The sequence below is a fragment of the Triticum urartu genome, chromosome 5A (assembly GCF_056163025.1).
Source record: "Triticum urartu cultivar PI428250 chromosome 5A, HENAU_Tu73, whole genome shotgun sequence".
NCBI classification, from domain to species: Eukaryota; Viridiplantae; Streptophyta; class Magnoliopsida; order Poales; family Poaceae; genus Triticum; species Triticum urartu.
In genome coordinates, this window is record NC_141877.1 from 80290288 (window position 1) to 80307673 (window position 17386).

Sequence of the window (17386 nt, forward strand, 5' to 3'; positions counted from 1 at the left end):
TTGTGGGTTATCATTCCCCTATAAAAATGTATCAACATTCATGAAGTAAGTCCTGGAGCTTCCTCTCTCTCTCCCTCTCTCCCTCCCTCTCTCTCTAATGACCCGTTTTGTGTGGGCGAGGATAGTTGGCTGGCTCGCAGCTCTCACATGGAGGGACTCCGGACCTCTGAAGCACGTGACGGGAATGACAAATCCAGGTGCAACAGAAATAAGCGCCGGAACAATAACAGTGTCCTAGCGATGCCGAGGACCTGGCAGTCAGTGTAGTGTACAGTGGCTCACGGACTGGACCCAAAAAGAGGCCCTTTAAAGGGAATAAGGATGGCTCAAGTGCTCTGGATAAAATACTTGATAGGCCTTGCCAGATTCATGGCACCTCGAATAAGCCCGCCAACCACACCAATTGAAATTGTTGGGTGTTCAGGCAGGCCGGCAAATCAGTAGTCGAGGGGTCGAGCAAGGACCAGTCTCAGAGCGACGACGAGGATGAACCACGCAGGACAAATAGCGGTGGCCAAAATAAGTTCCCTTTCGATGTAAGATGTGAATATGATCTTTCTCACGCACATTCCTAAGAAGGAGCGAAAATGTGCACTTCGGGACATCTACGCCTTAGAGCCTATAGCCCCGAAATTCAACCCGTGATTGGCTTGCCCGATCACTTTTGACAAGAAGGATCACCTGACCAGTATCCGTCATGGCGGGTCGGCTGCCCTAGTGCTAGACCCCATTGTCGATGGATTCCACTTAAACCGTGTCCTTATGGACGACGGGAGTAGTCTCAACCTGATCTATGCCGACACAGTCAGAAAAATGGGAACCGATTCATCACAAATCAAGCCCAGTAACACCACATTCAAGAGTGTCATACCCGACGTGAAGGCCCAATGTGTTGGCACCGTAACGCTGGAAGTTGTTTTCGGCTCACCCGAGAACTTCTGCAGCGAGGACTTAATTTTTGATATATAGTCCCCTTCCGCAGCGGATACCATGCGTTGCTTGGTCGTACTGCGTTTGTCCGCTTCAACGCGGTGCCGCACTACACTTACCCAAACCTCAGGATGTCGGGGCCCAATGGTGTCATTACCATTAATGGCAACACATAGCGCTCCCTCCATACAGAGGAGCAAACAGCTGCCTTCGCAGCTGATCTCCAGGCGGCCGAGGAAGCGGCCCGACGTACAACTCGACAAGACCCATCGGGATCCTCAAAGCGCGTCCGTGCTATCACTCCAGCCCTAGCCAAACTCGTGTGAACCCTAAATAGGGGAACACGCTCCCCAGCTCCTCTCCTCTGATACTCCCTCCATTCCACAATGTAGTGCTTCCTCTATCCACGTGCTTCAACTTTGACCGTAAATTTAACTACCAAGACCGATTGCGGCGGGAGTAAAAATTATATCAGTGAATTCGTATTCAAAAGAAGTTTTCAATTATATAATTTTTCTCCCGCCGCAGTTGGTCTTGTTGGTTAAATTTATGGTCAAAGTTGGACCTCGGGAAGCACGGGCACACTATATTTTGAAATGGAGAGAGTAGCATACAACATACCTCGAGTACATAATTTTGCACTTAAAATTCCATGGGAGATTGGGGAGCATAACTTTATAAAAGGAGTGTGTTATCTTTGGTCACCCGTACACGCAACCACCGAAACCTAGTGTCTCTTCAGCACTATAAAAGGCCCACCAGGAAGTACATCTCGGCAGCAGAAAGCTGTCACACTACGACTTTAGCCTTGTTAGGGGCTCCGCTTCTCAAATGCGTCTAGCATAGCCTATGCAGTATAGCTGGCAGTATTTACCAACCTTGGATTAGACAAGGAAGAGTTGGTCAACAGCACGGAGGCACAGACGTGTGGCAGGGAAGACATGGGACACATCGCCCGCTTTTTTAAAGCCTTGTATCACACTCCTTTTTTCTTCTTCCTACATTATCTCTGTATTTTTAAAGTTTTTTTAAAAAATCTAGCTCGGCATGTGTGGTTAAACCTTATGAATGAAGAAACAAACCTCTTTTTGGTCCTTGCACAAATTTACGTGTCATTTTTTCGTCCTTGCCTAGTAGCAATAGAGAAACCATTTGCAACATACAGATGAGTCCGGCTTTCAACCGGGCTCTCTCTCTCTCTCATTTCTCAAGAAGACTATGCTTTTTACCAGCTATGCACAATGCATGTATTGAGCACATCATCGTCATTTCTCTTATGGCCAGAATTGGCATCCTACGACAGAGTTGCCAACCACAACAAGCAAACTACTTGCGCTGTGCTCCTTGCATCCTACGGCACAGTCGCCAACCTCGACATGACACAACTAGAGGAGCTAGGCTATGGAGTTTGCAACTTTGGCAACCTTTCATTGGGTGTTGAGGTCCCAAGAGGTAGACACAGTTGCCCCAAGAACTCCATGACAAACACAACATAAAGGCCTAATTGTTCCTTTTTGCCCTCTGCTAGAAGTACTGGCTCACAAGGTTGATAATTGCTAGTGGAATTTGTCGATTAATAAAATTTAAGCTTGCAACCGTTGTGATGCATGTTGTTTCGTGATGCATTGTGGATGGAATTTGACCACTGAAGCAATTGCCACCGGTATACCTATGATCGCAATAGGGCAATGGACGGACCAACCGACCACTGCAAAGTATGTAGAGAGTGCGCGGGGGCTCGGCTTGTGTGCACGTCAAGATGAGAAGTGCCTGGTGAGAAGGGAAGAGGTGAAGAGGTGAAGAGGTGCATCAAAGAAGTGATGGGTGTCGAGGAGTACAAAGGAATGCTTCTAAGGGGATGTTGAAGGCCAAAGAGGCAATGCAGGAAGGAGGGAACTCTCACAAGAACATTACAGATTTTGCAGCCAAATTGATCCCTCTATCCCCAAATATATGGCGTATAAATTTAGTCAAAAATTCAATGCTTCCTAAGTTTGACCAAATATATAAGAATAGCACCAACAATAATATTAAATGAATACACTATAAAAATATATCTAATGGTAAGTATATTTATATTGATTTGGTATTTTTTTGCAAAAAGATTTGGTATTGTTTACCTTCACATATTTGTATATACGGTTTTTCAAACTTAGAAAGCGTTGACTTTTTGACTCGGTTTATACGCCATGTATTTAGTGACGAAGGGAGTATATCAAATTAAGACCCTTTTTTTATTAGAGAGACAATGTTAAGTTGCCAAGCTACACTGAACATTTGAGTCTCTTTTATTGTAAAACCGAGTGGTTTCGAATAACTGCTGCTTACTACTGCAGAAATAAGATATCCGACTATGGTAAGTACACTAATACTCATGTGAGGACCAGAGGTGTGTGAATAGTAGATTTCTGATTGAAGAATCATTTTTCGAAAAGGGTGGTAGAAGAATAATGCAGGTTGTACACATTCATATGAGTAATGCTAAACGAGTTACAAGCTTTTACAAAGAGGGTTAATTTGATTGGTCAATAGATGGGGAGGCGGCCCACCTCCCTGAAAATCAGGAAGGGGGGGGGGCAAGTTTGTGATTGGTTAGTATATGAAAATAAATCCTAGTCGGTGTGTAATTGTGTGTAACTCCTTGTATGTTTAGCATTATTGCATCCATATATATACACCACAAACGCTTCAAAGGTGGATCGATTTACAAGCTAGTAGGATAGGAATGAAGCAGTTGGCTACGCCGTGGGGTAGGAAGGCAGCATGGCGAGCCCGCAGAGGCCCTGCTTGTCGGCGACGTCCCTCTCCATCCTGATAAAGCCATCCTCGCCCCACCCCGCACCCCACGAGTTCTTCATCACCCAGAACTTGGTTCCGTCCCCGGCCACGCCGTACCCGACGGCCGCGATGTCGTGGTCGAGCTGCGTGCCGCACGCGCCGGAGAGCACGCCGCCCTTGTAGAACCGGAAGAGGTTGTCCCCGCCGTCGACGGCCAGGGACACAGGCTGCGCCGCCACCGCCTTAAGTAGCGACGCCTCGTCGTTGGCCAGCACATCCTCATGCCCCGTGATGGTCGCCGCGGCCGTGCTGGAGTCACAGGTGCTGCCGTCTGCACCGGTGTAGGGGTAGTCGGCCTCGGTGGCGAGGCCGCTGTTTTTGACGACGAACTCGAAGGCGTTGTCCATGAGCCCGCCCTCGCAGCCCTTGTCTGTGTCGTCGCAGTCCACCAGCTCCTGCTCCGAGAGGGAGACCAGCTTGCCCATGCTCAGCTTCACGATGCCCTCCATGGAGGCCACCGTGGAGAACGCCCAGCAACACCCTGAAATGTCACAAACGAGTCAGCATACTCCAGTCCATTGTTTCATCACGTACGCAATGTATTGGGTCCGTGTTGCTTACCGCATTGGCCTTGGTCTTTGATGGGAGTGACGGCGCCATTGGTCCTCCAGTCGAGGGAGGCCGGGAGGTCGTCGAGGCTTGCGTTCGTGTACCTGAACCCGGTGCTCCGGCCCTTGTTAGGGCCAGTTCTTTTGCTAGCTTTTTTGGGCTTTCAGAATAAGCTGCCCCCTATCCAGCTTATTCTAGAAGCTCAACCAAAATTTTCTTTTTAAAAGCCTACTAGTCAAGTTTTAACTACTAGGATTTAAAAAAAAATAAGTTTGGTTCAGCTTCTAGAATAAGCTAGGTAGGGGGCAGTTTATTGCAGCTTATTCTAGAAGCCATCGAAAGAACTGGCCCTTAGTCACAGCAACTGGCTTGTATCCGGTGTGGGTAGCCCTGAACTCGTCCTCGGTGATATCGGCAAACTGGTTGGCCTCCAGCCAGAACTTGTTGTTCCCGGCGTTCGTGGACTCGTTGAAAGCAACGTTGGCCTTGAAAGCCTCCAGCCGCCTTGCTTTCTCGGCGGCGTCACTGTACACGCGGCCATACTTGCCCATCCACTGCTCGTGCCTCGCGGCCATGGACGCATCGTCGACAAGGTCGCGGGCCGCCAATGCGCCACTGAGCGAGCAGGTGCACGCCAAAATGAGAACTACCCAGTAATAACTAGCCATGGCTGGTAGGGGTGGAAGATTGATGGAGAAAGTTGTGCTGGATCTTGTTTGTGTGATGATACATGTGGGTGTAATGAGGATTATATATAGATATGACATGAGATGGTTGGTGTGCAGTGAACTGCTTAATTTGATTCTGGGGCAGTGATTGCTGCGTGCCGTGAGAGGGCGAACGGAAGATTAGTTCTAATCTTTTGTTAAACAAATGCACGGAATTGCTTTGGGGGCGAGCTGGCTTGGTGAGAACAACACTAGTTAATATTATTCGACTGAAGAATGTTGAACATCTTGTTACATCGTTGAACAAGATGTCGATTAACTAATTAGCTGTACACGACCTGTAAAATAAATACTGATTAATTAAGCATTGTGTACCAATAAGAAAAAGAATGCACTTAGTTATAGAAGGTACGGAAGAAGCAAAACAGGAATTCAAGACCGTCCTCATCACACCCACATAATATATGCAAAGTAATGGATCCTTCCAAGCCAAAACAGGAAATGAAAAAGAAGAAGAAAAAAACAGACATCCATAGCACTTTGTGCGAGGCCTGCAATGAAATGTGAAATCACGGATCAAAGAAATGGCATCCAAACTTTGTGCATGGCCAGTGTTTTCTAGCCAAATGTTGTATGCTAAGCGTACCACATGTGACAATATATTTGTAAGAAGAGTAGGGCGTTTTGGACCTTGGCCTCCATGGAGGCCGAATTTTCTGAAAAATAATAAAATTCAAACTTATCAGTTTCAAAAAAAATTGTACAAGTATGTATACAAGGATATAATGTGTATGTGTGTATTACTTTTGGGTGAAATACCTTGAAATGCAAGCTGTACAAATAAAAACAAAATCATGGATTATAAGGATGAATGGTGCATATAATAAAAAGGCGCATAATTTTTTTGCAACACTCATTTTAACATATTTTATCTTGAAAATTTACACACTTGTACATTAATGTCTATAAGTATATGTGTATTTAAAAAAAAAATCTGAAACATACAATCTTGGTCATCTTAAATTCAGCCTCCATGGAGGCCGACCTCCATTCGGCATTTTCGTTGTCTGCTATATATAGTCTACTAAGTCTAGTAAGATTCACAATGTCAATCATATTTGCGGGAAACCTGTTCAAAAGTAAGTTTTGCACGGCAGGCCTGAACTAAAATGATACGGCTTAGTTGAGAAACTGCACTGGCTGTGTAACCTAGAGACGTCATGGCGGTGACCTTCCTGGAACTTATTGTGCTGGAGTATGTTCCTCGGCACATGCGCGGATTAATGAAGGTAGGTGGGTAGACTGATGTTGTTTCAACGCAGAGAGAAGGTATGCGCAATGAACGAGCAACGGGCGGCAAGCCACTTCAATGCCAACTTCAGTGTCGCGTGTGATATAGGCCGACATTGTGGGCAGCTGACTTCGGGCGGGAAAACGTGCAGGCGTGGGAAAGAGTTTTTTGGTGGGCCAGATTAGTCAAAGGTGTACGTGGCAGCAATTTATACGCCCAGACTCCCTCGCTAGATTGTCTAGAAAAACACGTCTGGATCGGTTGATGGATCGATGATGGCAAAACAGTCATAGTCAAATGGTTCCGAGCGACTCGACGTGGGAGATGCCCTAAGACCAAGTACAATAAAATGACATAAGCATGCTATAAGCACTAGAATATTATACTATCTTTTTTTAATTAAAAGAAAAGGAAGAGAAGAAGACTCTTGATTAGTAGCCGGCTGCAACATAAGCCCCAAAACGCTTTGTGAGATTGTAAGATGGATCAACTACTAATAAGTATTTAAATTTTATTATTGTACATGACGACTATGAGGTTGGAAATAAATAACATGATAACTCTTTATAATCGACTGTTGGCTATATTATTAACCATGCTTTGAATTGCTATATAGTCTAGTCAAATTCACAATCAGATGAAATGAAATGATACAGCTCTGCTGGTCAACTGCACTCGCTGGAAAAGGGTCCTCGAATCTTGGGCTGCCTCCATCGCCGCCGCCTAGATCCCACGCGTCGCCGCAGCCGGCGTCACACCCCTTCCCTCCCCGGGTTCGTCGCCGAACTTCCCCGCCGCCCGCCGCAGTCTCCTCCCCTCCGACCTCCTGCCACCACCGACCGCCGCCGGCTCCTCCCCATCTTCAACTCTACCGACCGCCACCACCCAAGGTACTCAGCAGCCTAGGCTTCTCTCCCTCTCTCTTTTCTCTTCTGCAAAGATGAGTAATTTCAGAAATGGCGATTTCAGACTGCATATTTCTCTGAAACCAAATACTACTACAGTATTATCCTCGTTCCTTTCTCTTGTGGTAGTTAGAGAGATGACTAATTTCCGACATTCTAATTTCAGGTTGTACTTCTCTGTTGTAATTTTGCTGACACTAGTAATTTCAGATATATTGTACATCTCTTGGTATAATGTTGGCACAGATTGTACTGTGCTTCTTTGTGGTTGGTCCATCTATTGGACCAAAAACAATTATGGGTTTAGCATTTTTAACATCTACATTACACGTAGGATTGGACTAACTACTGCTCTAGGTGGGAAAAAAATCTGCAGCCGCCCCTGCCAAAGTTGTTCATCCTGTGATATATGAGTTTTTAGGAGACTAAAACCCTTATCAGGTGCAGCCCTCCCATGGTTTAACGGTGAATTAAATTTGCTAACCATGTAGTGCCGCATATAGCTTATTGTGAATTGTGCATAATAAATAAATGGTCGAAAGGCGGATGCAGTTCTGATTTTGGGTCGGCTAATGCTTGATGCTGGAAGGTGTGTCTGATGTTCCAATTGATTTTGCTTCAACAAGAAACAGACCGGTGTTTCTGGTCTGCACCTTTCTCATGGTTTTGCTAAACTCCTAGACAAATTTGCTAATCATATTGTGGTGTTCATTGCCTGACATCTTGTGAATGATGCCATACTGCCAATCATGCACTATGGCCTTACGCGGGGAATCGGGGATTATTATAGTTCAGATTTTGCTTTGGTTGGGGCTTGATGCTGGAAATAGCGTTGATGTTCTTCAGGACTTTGGTCTGATCCGGTCTAAATGTTGTTTTATTTGTTTTTACTTTTGCAAGAACCTTTAGATGATGGTTATATCTGATTATCATCTTTAACCATGTGTAATTCATGTATTCAGTTGAACAACATAAGAATTTGGAAATGAATTGCAGTAAACATCTTGAAAGCAATTACAAGTCTTAAATGAAACATGTTAGCTTTCGAGCTTTAGTTCCCCATATTACAGTATATAAATAAAGACCTTGTGGCAGAAGCAGGCTGCATAACATGGCCCCAGATCTGATATTCCAGAGTCAGCATACTCCTTGTACATCTATGTACTAATTATACGACCTTCTGTTCAAATGCCTTGATTCGTTGCGGATTTTGAACCTTCTTTTTTCTGTCAGCACTGGTGGTTTTCTAATGTTATATCAGTAGACACTTGATTCTTTTTTCAGCAGAGTTAACACTTCTTAGTTGTGATGATTGATGTGTGCAGCTAAAATATCGACCCAGGAATGGCAGTGTCCTGGACACGAGTATTGAAGAGTGGAGTTATTCCAAGAGACGCAACTCAATTGGTTGGGACAAGAGGCTTTGCCGTTGTGGCCAAGGGAAAGAAGGACGGAAAAGGTGGCGCGGCTGATGCTAAACCTGTGCCCAGCAAAGAAATGAAGAGCACAAGTGTGTTTGGGGTGAATATCCTGAAGGAGGGTTCTGACCCGAATATCCAACCAGACTCTGAGTACCCTGGCTGGCTGTGGCACATGATCGACAAGTATCTGGTGCTGAGCGAGCTTCGGAGGAAAGATGCCAAGACGCTGCCCTATGAAGACCAGAAGCGTTTCGTCAAGCTGGACAACCGGACTCGGATCAAGGAGAACAATGCTCTCACAGCTAAGAACTGATCAGGACAATCTCATCTCATCATAGTGTCTTCTTATCTGGAGTAGTTGATTTTGGTAATAATGTAGCATTGAAGTCAAGCTCACAGTAGAATGTAGCCTATGTGACCAGCATATTGTTTGTCATGTTCTTGTGAAGATTTAACTTGTGTATCTTGCAGCAAATGCTATAGCAAGTTTCCCATGCTCCTGCTTGTTTGCGTTTCGCGGTAAGATGTAAGTTTCATGCTTTGAAGTAAAAGATATAGCACAGGGGGGTCCTTGTGATGGTACCTATTATTGGTACAGCTTTGAAATTTGAAACGGTTGGTAAATTATTTATGCTTGTCCCCTCCTTGTCCCAGTGAATTATCACCGACATTTCACAAGCGCGGTGCGTGAACTGACAGATCAATACTTCCATGCATTAAACCAGCAAGGATTTGTTATGCTTGCTAACTTAGATTTTTAACATTCCCAATTAGAAAGTGAGGCAACAGATTTCAGTCAACCATGTAGGTCTTAAACATGTGAACGGTTTGCCAAATGTGAGCCGTGACAGCCAGTTGAGAATTACTCCACTTTTGTGTAGTATGCTGATGACACCATCTTGTTTGTGGGAAACGGTTGCACCGGCTTTTATCACAGGTTTCAGTTGCACCGGCTTTTATCACAGGTTTGTGCCAATGCGAAATGGCATCAAGTTTTACCGAGGTCATACATGCAGTTCATTCTACTCAAACTCTATCAGAACAACAAACTCTACTAAGTACTACCGAGGTTATACATGAAGAAAATATTCCAAATGGTCAAATAGAACAGTACAAATAAAATCTGAACACACAACTAGCAATGCAATGTAAATTTATAGATCAAACGATATGGCATTATAATATCATGCATCAGACCTAATGCTACAAGCTAAAAGAGATAAGCACGCGAGTATGCAACCCATAAATTGGATGATAGTTACATGCAAAGCAACAAAGGCTCTTTCAGATATGTGAAAGGCCTGAAAAAAATTGGCAAGGGGGTGGTGTTCTAAGCCATTGTTGGTCAAGGATATCCGGTCATGCAATTCAAAGATATTATATGTGATCACTACAGTGCATGCCAAAGACCATGGAGTGCTCTGACGGTAACTAAAATTTTCAGATCAATCAGGAAGGGAAGATGCAAATCTGCAAGCAATGTGACATGCTGCCAGATGGAACAAACATTTGAAGGAGCAAACTTAGGGAAACTGATAGCACAGATTACACAGCAAGCAAAATACCAGTTCATAGTATTTCTGTTTCCCACCAGATATCAATCAGACCACAAATTTAACGCAAAGTTTGCGATGTAAGGCCACCAAAGTCAGGGGCGGCTACCAAAAGAAGCAGATACCATGGATGATTCATAGTTCAGCACATCCAAAAATCTTCCACTCCTCACAGGCATTTTGAAGCAGATGTCATGCCTGTTTCCTACTTTCATCAAATCCAATAAACTTCGACTGCTCCGGAGTGAATACGCTGCTCTCCACTGTTGAAAAAGGGTCCTCGCATGAAAAATCACTTCCTTCTTTAAAACTCCATGCTTTGCCTCCTTCGGGCCCTGTACTCTTAAGAAGCAGCACTTGGCAGCACCTTATGACCTCAGAAGCCTCCTTCAGTTTGGAGAACGCCACGGCTACTGAAAATGGAGTGAAGCTTGGGTTTGCCATTATAATCACCGCAGTCTCCAGCACCTTTGGGAAGATCGACTTGAGGAAGGCAACCTCGCCTTGTTCCCCTCGGAATTCACGGAAATGCATCTCTTTGATGTGCAACATAGCACTTTCAGTAGGACCCTCCTGGAAATTGAGGCTGAGCTTACCAGCGGACCGATTACATTTTCTGGACTGCAAAGGGAGATCAAATCAGTCAATAGTTGGAGAGCAACCGAGGGAGGTGCGCACATTTGGTGAATGAAGAAAGCCTTAACATGTGTTGCTTGAATAACTACATACAGGATTCACTTTCCACAACAGAAGAAAATATAGAAAGTGAAGAGCTCTGATGGTAATTGACTTGACAGGTCTATGCAAATCAATCAGAACAAATAATCTACAAGTGATAAAATCTGCCGCATGAAGGAACAAGTATTACATGCAATATCTAGAGGGAATGGGTCTGTCTAGGACACATCTAGATGTGACATAGTTATGTCACATCTAAACTGATTTTCACTCTGTTTGTGGTCTATTTTTTTTGTCCTAGTTTTTTTTGTTTCTTGTTGATGCATTATATACTTGTGGGAGGTTAGATGTGACATCCTTAAAAAACATCTAGATGTGAATTAGACAAACTGAAAAGAAAAAAGAAATGAGGCTGCAATCTTTCAATATTAAAAAATCGGAGATACATTCCTGAGCTGATGCAAACTAGTACGTATTATGCAAAGATTAAAATCGCCCATGAAAGTGCAGCTATTGCGGCGCAATCGCTGCCTGGGATGCTTCCCGCAACGCTATGGCCAAAATTACGCGATCTGCCGCGAGGCCCGCGGTTGCATTTAAATTTTCATTGGGATCCAGAACATGGCAGGCTCTTGGTTCCCTTGTTTGTGAACTAGTGATGCTTGTTTGTAACTTTTAATTGGTGATGCTTGTTTCAGTTTATGTCTAAGTATATACTGCAATCCTCTGTTTTCCTGCTGAAAACACCCTGTTTTCCTGCTAAAAATGTCCATGTACTAGCTGCCACTAAATGGCTTAGCGGCCGCTATTGCCCGCAATAGCGGCTGTAGCATTTCGGACAAGCTGCCGCGAAATGGAATTGCCCGCGATTTAAAACTTTGGTATTATGTTATATCATACAGACCACTAAGAAACTGTAGACAGCAATGTGCAAGATTACCATATGTATCTGTCATCAGTGTGAAATAAGCATAGCAGGATTGCTATGTTGCTACTAGCTTGCAACAGCTCAAATGCACCAGTGTGAAATAAGAAAACGAACATTTAGATGCTGTGTTCCAGAAAAAGATCTGGACATGCCAGAATTCAAGAAACAAAGCAATAGAAACAAAAACTGTGCCACCAGAAAAAAAAATTATTACCAAATGTCATAGCATAAGCAGATGAGCATGCAATCCCTGGAATTATAGTTGTGTACTCTAGTCAACATATAAAGAAGACATGATCACTGACGATGAATGGCACCTTAACATGTGGTAGAACTGCATAATTATCAGCATTCACCATAAAGAGCTGACTGACTGACTGTGATGAATAAATGACTTGAAAGGCCTATGCATTCAATCAGAACACACACCATTTACAAGCACTCCCTCCGTCCCACAATATAAGAGCGTTTTTGACACTAGTGGGAGTAATAACATGTAAAATTAAAACTTGAATTAGTGGAAATTACCATGATATGCAGTCGCACGACATTGGGAAAGCATTTAAGAAACATGGGCACCATCCTTGCCTCATTGGGGACTCCAAAACGCACATTTAAGCTCAGGATCTTAACGCTTGCGACAGTGGTGGCCGCACTCTCCTTTATCCCAGCCTGAAATTCACCCAATTTAAGAACAAAGATGGCACATTTAACTCATGGACCTCCCACAGTGACAACTGCACAAATGGATACTCACCATTATGACGGTGTCTCCGATCCCCAGGACATGATTGCCTGGCTCCAAGAATCCAAACGAATGTAGCTTGGGGGCATCAAGAATGCTGACCACGGTACACAGGCCACTAGCAGCGTGCCGGCCTCCCTGCAGGATGAGCCGCTCGAGGCGTGGAGCCTTCACCACCGTGACGTTCTCCACAACAGAGCTGCAGATTTGCACGCACCGTAGGCTCTGGCTCACGATGCGGAGGCGCAGCCCCTTGTGGCTTCCCTGGATGCTCAGGATCTCCAGGACGGGGCTGCTGGCGACCATGGAGTCGACGTCGCCCTCCCCCATCGCGACGGTGCAGATGCCGAGCTCGCGGAGGTGGGGGAAGGAGGCGCCAGCGCCACGCAGGCCGGTCGTGTCCGGGAGCTTCCAGAGGCCGATGTAGAGGCGGACGACGGAGCTGATGCTGAACAGCGCGTCAGGGAGGGGCACATCGCACGGCCACGGTCGACTGACGAGGACGAGGTCGTGGACGCCCTTGGCGGCGAGGAGCTGGAGCCAGCGCGCGAGCTGGGCCTGGTGCGCGCTCATGTGGCTGCAGGTTAGGTGGACGCGGCGGAAGGGCCCGGGGTGCGACTCGAGGATGCCCGAGACGGCGGCCGTGACGGACGACGAGCTGGGCCGGAGGAAGGCGTCGATGAGGACGGGCTCCGTGGAGAGCCAGACCCGGCGCCAGCGCGAGGCTAGGACGGCGGTGCGCGCGGCGTCCGCGATGGGGAGGCGGGAGACGATGTTGCGGAGGAGGGTGTCGGGGAGGACGCTGATGAGGTCGGCGCTGGCGGGGAGGGCGGGTTCGTGCGCGGCCTCCGTGATGAGGAGGCGGGAGAAGATGCTGCGCGGGGGCGCGTCGGAGACGGGCGGGGCGGGGAGGAGCTCGACGCAGATGTAGGTAAGCAGCTGCTCTGTGGCTCGGTCCAGCTCGTGGGGGTCGATGCCCAGGCGCCGCAAGTAGGCCGCCGTCTCCGGGTCGACGTTGGTGAACGGCGTACGGCCGGCCATGGTCGGCGGCGAGGGTTTTCCCGCTGATTTGTGGGGTTTCCGAGCGGAGGCGAGCGACTAGTGTAGTGGAGACTAGGCTGTGACTGTATATAGCGCTTGGTTCGTTTAGTTGGGCCAAATTCTGGGCCCATGGCTGCTCACTTAGTATTTGTTTAACCCTAAAAAAACTTAGTATTTGTTTTCTCCCCTAAAAAACTTAGTAGTATTTGTTCTGTTCAACTCTCTTATTAATATCACTAAAATCCAAAAGAATTAGGATTGTGTACTTTAAACATTATTTTATGATCTGAAAAAAGACAGAGTTTACACACAGATCCATGTAGATTTCATCTATATATAGTACTACTAAAAGCTGCTAAATGAAAAAAAAAGTTACTTCATTTCTATAGTTTCATTTGAATTTTCTGTCCTCTAAAAAAATGCCTAATTTCTAGTTTGCAAATCACACCGTATATTCTAACCTACATTAATGTTATGGTTGTGGATTACCTTGAACTCAGGCCTAGATCTCAATCGACTTAGACTTAGTTGAGTCTAAGTCCAGTGACGCCAGCATCTTTTTTCTCATTTATTTCTGTCATTTTCTCTTATTTTTATGATTTGAAACTTTTTAGCACTACTTGAGCTAAGTATCATTTCGATTTTGCTAAATCTTAGTCAACTTAAGTCAATGCAAAATCTGTCTAACTTTATGCGGAGATCCGCGCAAAATTTATTTAAAATCTGCATGGATCTTCGTGTAATATCTAAGGGATATAGGACTACTGAAAGTTCTTAAATTCTTAAATTTTTATTTGATTTCTATAGTTTCATTTGAATTTCATTTCCTCTAAAAATAACGCCCACCATTTTTGAGAGTGGCATTGTGTCTTTCTAACCTGTATTAAAATTATGTTGGGGGTGGGGGTCACACTCTAACTATGGTCCTACTCCCTCTGTTCTAAAATAGATGACTTAACTTTACAAAAAGTCTAACGCCCACACATGTGGACGTTCCCCAACTCGCCCACACGTCTGGATCGTCGTCCAGTGCCTTTTGCACAAATGTTGGCACAAAAAGGTTGATTTTTTGTGCCACATAGGATGGGGCTGCTGTGTGGGCGTTGGAAAGTTTGCCCACACGCCCGCACCACGCTGTTTGCCAGCTGCGTTGTGTGGACGAACTAGTTTCTGCCCACACAGCCACCACCTAGGTCATGCGCGTGTGGGCGAACTGCTTTTCGCCCACATGACACTCATATGTTGTGGACGGCAACTGCAGTTACGCGAACGTGGCAACTCGGTACACACACAGAGCAACTGTGATTCTCTGCTACACGGCAACTGCAGTTACGCGAACGTGGCAACTCGGTACACACACATGGCAACTGTGATTCTTTGCTACACGGCAACTGCAGTTGCGCGTACGTGGCAACCAGATAAACACACATGGCAACTGTGATTAACAATACATGTCAACTATGGTTGGACCACACGTGGCAGCTAGGTAAACACACATGGCAACTACTGTTTTGACCATATGTGGCAAGTAGTTAATCACACACGGCAACTACGGTTTGATTACACGCGGCAACTACCATAAATTAGACATGGCAACTATAATTAACCAAAACAGATAAAGTTGCCATGCTTTTACAACTACACTTGCCATCCCGGATAACTACATCTGCCAACCAGGATGGCAACTAAATAGTCATCCCGCGGGGTACCTAACGTAGCTGCGTCAGGACGTGTGGGCATTTTTTTTGCTTCGTGCCACACGCACAAGGTGAAGATGAATAGTACTTGTTGGGCGTGTGACACGAAGTAGCCGCGCCCACACGTATGGGTAATTCCAATGTCCGCCCACACACAGCCCGTGTGGGCTGCCTCCTACTCACACCACACACGGTGTGTGGGCGCATGTCGTATATGCCACACGTGTGGCAGTTAGCGGCGTCCTGACTTTATGATCTCAGTCCACTGCAAGCACACGATCTGAAAAATCAAGTGATCGCTCTAACTCTGCCTACTTTGATAATTCTAAGTCAGGTGATGTCAACATGTGTTTTCTTTTTTTCTTTTATGTTTTGTATTTTTTCTCATTTGTGTTCGCCATTTTCCCTCTTATTTCTATGATCTGAAAATATTTAGCACTCCTTGAGCCAAGTCTCGTTTCTCTTAATTTTCAGTTATTTGTATTTCACTTGACTATGGACCGAATCTACAGGTTAGAAGACATCATGCGACTCTCGCATCACTTCACTCATTCTCTGTATGGTTTTATGATGCCCAAGTATAACAGTTGGCGCGAATCAACCTGTGGTTGAGTTGGTTAGGTGGACAGTGGTATCTTCAACCCATCAGGGTTCAAATCTTGGTGCTCGCATTATTTCTGGATTTATTTCAGGATTTCCGGCGATGCGCCCGTTGACGACGAGGCGCCTACGGTATGAACGCTTATGTCTATACTGATGCTAAAAAAAAAGAATAACAGTTGACAATGAGGCGTTATTTTCTAAGGAAAAAAACAAGATTCAAATAAACTTTCGAAACAAAGTAAAAAATCCAAAAATTTAACAACTTTTAGAACTTGGCCGGCAATAATCGCCATAAATTCGAATGCAACATGGCAAATCAAATTGCAACAACTATGGCATTACTCTTATTGCAAACTGCTCTTCACACGTCGCGCATTATGTCTTCAGAAATAAGCATCCAGAACAAGGGGTTTTTCACTATAGCTAGAGAAGGCCTAAAAAGAGACATTAAGGTTTGCAGTTGATCAACTGATGCAGATGAGCAATATATGAATATATCATCACCAAATCACAACCAGCAATGGAACGTTTCAAGGTTGCATTACACAGCAAGTCAAAATAACAGCTGAATGTACACCTAAATGCGGGATCAGATTTGTAGGAGATGTGACAACTAGGACCCTTGATGACAACTCTATGCTTCAATGCATGAAAGTACCTTCCCCTGCCTCCTCGAGGCGCTCCCGCGGGCGCCCCCGGGAGGAAACCCTAGCGCCGCCCCCTCCGCCCCCCACGCCTCAACCCCCTCCCTCGCTGCCGCTTGGGGCGTCGCCGGCCAAAGGCCGTGTAGCATTGGCAGCGGCGAGGCGGCTCTCTCCTGCACGCAGTTGGGGGCTCCGCGAGGCGCTCCCCTCTGCCTGGTGGCGCCGGGCATCGGGCCGGCCCTGCCTTGGCTCCTTCTCTCCCTCCCGGCGTCCTTCGGTCGCTGGCGCCGCCTCCTTCCCTCCCTCCGGCGCGGGCGCAGCTCGGGGCTCCGGTGCGGGTTGGTGGCGGATCTGGCTCCCTGCCCTGTTCTGGATGGTGGTGGGTGGCGGGGGCTGAGGATCTGGGATTCCCTGCCCAGATCCGGTGGATGGTGAGGGTTGGTGTTGGCAGCGGTGGCCGCCGGCCTTGATGAGGTGGTGGTGATGCGGCTAGTGTCTCTGTTGCTCCGGGGGGGGGGGGGTGGCGGGGCTCTGGGCGGATCTAGCCAGGGCGTGGACACGCTGGTGTTGTGGTGGTGGCAGATCGGTTGCGGCGGCGGCTGGTTTTTTCTGGCGTCAGCCCGTCTGTAGGCGGTCTGTGTCGGCCTTCGGCCCCTTCCCCCGTCGTCCAGGCGCTCACTTCGTTGAAGGGTCGGTCCGATCCCAGTTGCGGTCCATCGCTCGTCTCGCGCCCCATGCTACAGGATCGAGCTCGTCTCGCCCCCAGTAGCAAGACTGACCTTGTCTTGTGCCCGGCAGCAGGACGGAGCTTGTCTCGCGCCCGGCAGCAGCACTATGCTCATCTCGCGCCCGGCGGCAGGACCGAACTCGTCTCGCACCCGGTGCAGCAGGACGG

The 17386-nt window shown here is 46.5% G+C and overlaps 3 protein-coding genes and 1 pseudogene across 3 annotated transcripts; 2 read left to right on the plus strand and 2 right to left on the minus strand.

Moving 5' to 3' along the window:
• Nucleotides 1-2171: 2171 nt before the first annotated feature.
• LOC147970357 (UDP-glycosyltransferase 79 pseudogene) lies at nucleotides 2172-2968 on the plus strand (annotated as a pseudogene).
• A 591-nt stretch (nucleotides 2969-3559) lies between these two features.
• Nucleotides 3560-5016, minus strand: LOC125555677 (senescence-specific cysteine protease SAG39-like). The gene is made up of 3 exons (XM_087525562.1): nucleotides 4683-5016; nucleotides 4330-4477; nucleotides 3560-4249 (listed from the first exon to the last, which is right to left on the minus strand). Exons 1-3 carry the CDS (start codon nucleotides 4983-4985, stop codon nucleotides 3669-3671), a joined length of 1032 nt encoding a protein of 343 aa, XP_087381688.1. The 5' UTR covers nucleotides 4986-5016; the 3' UTR covers nucleotides 3560-3668.
• A 1895-nt stretch (nucleotides 5017-6911) lies between these two features.
• LOC125507957 (large ribosomal subunit protein mL54) lies at nucleotides 6912-9229 on the plus strand. The gene is made up of 2 exons (XM_048672501.2): nucleotides 6912-7166; nucleotides 8507-9229. The coding sequence occupies exon 2, from the start codon at nucleotides 8526-8528 to the stop codon at nucleotides 8913-8915; it is 390 nt and encodes a 129-aa protein (XP_048528458.2). The 5' UTR covers nucleotides 6912-7166; nucleotides 8507-8525; the 3' UTR covers nucleotides 8916-9229.
• An 881-nt stretch (nucleotides 9230-10110) lies between these two features.
• On the minus strand, nucleotides 10111-13600 carry LOC125507956 (putative FBD-associated F-box protein At5g22720). The gene is made up of 3 exons (XM_048672500.2): nucleotides 12519-13600; nucleotides 12290-12433; nucleotides 10111-10776 (listed from the first exon to the last, which is right to left on the minus strand). The coding sequence occupies exons 1-3, from the start codon at nucleotides 13545-13547 to the stop codon at nucleotides 10348-10350; spliced, it is 1602 nt and encodes a 533-aa protein (XP_048528457.2). The 5' UTR covers nucleotides 13548-13600; the 3' UTR covers nucleotides 10111-10347.
• Nucleotides 13601-17386: the final 3786 nt, after the last annotated feature.

Excerpts from the sequence above, each read along its gene's own strand:
- LOC125555677 (XM_087525562.1), bottom strand. The coding sequence starts at position 4,985 with ATGGCTAGTTATTACTGGGTAGTTCTCATTTTGGCGTGCACCTGCTCG. Across the intron at positions 4,478-4,682 it reads CCCACACCGGATACAAGCCA|CCCAAAAAAGCTAGCAAAAG; the intron begins GTTGCTGTGACT and ends TTATTCTGAAAG. Across the intron at positions 4,250-4,329 it reads CAAAGACCAAGGCCAATGCG|GGTGTTGCTGGGCGTTCTCC; the intron begins GTAAGCAACACG and ends GTGACATTTCAG.
- LOC125507957 (XM_048672501.2), top strand. The coding sequence starts at position 8,526 with ATGGCAGTGTCCTGGACACGAGTATTGAAGAGTGGAGTTATTCCAAGA.
- LOC125507956 (XM_048672500.2), bottom strand. The coding sequence starts at position 13,547 with ATGGCCGGCCGTACGCCGTTCACCAACGTCGACCCGGAGACGGCGGCC. Across the intron at positions 12,434-12,518 it reads TCGGAGACACCGTCATAATG|GCTGGGATAAAGGAGAGTGC; the intron begins GTGAGTATCCAT and ends GGTGAATTTCAG. Across the intron at positions 10,777-12,289 it reads TCGTGCGACTGCATATCATG|TCCAGAAAATGTAATCGGTC; the intron begins GTAATTTCCACT and ends CTCCCTTTGCAG.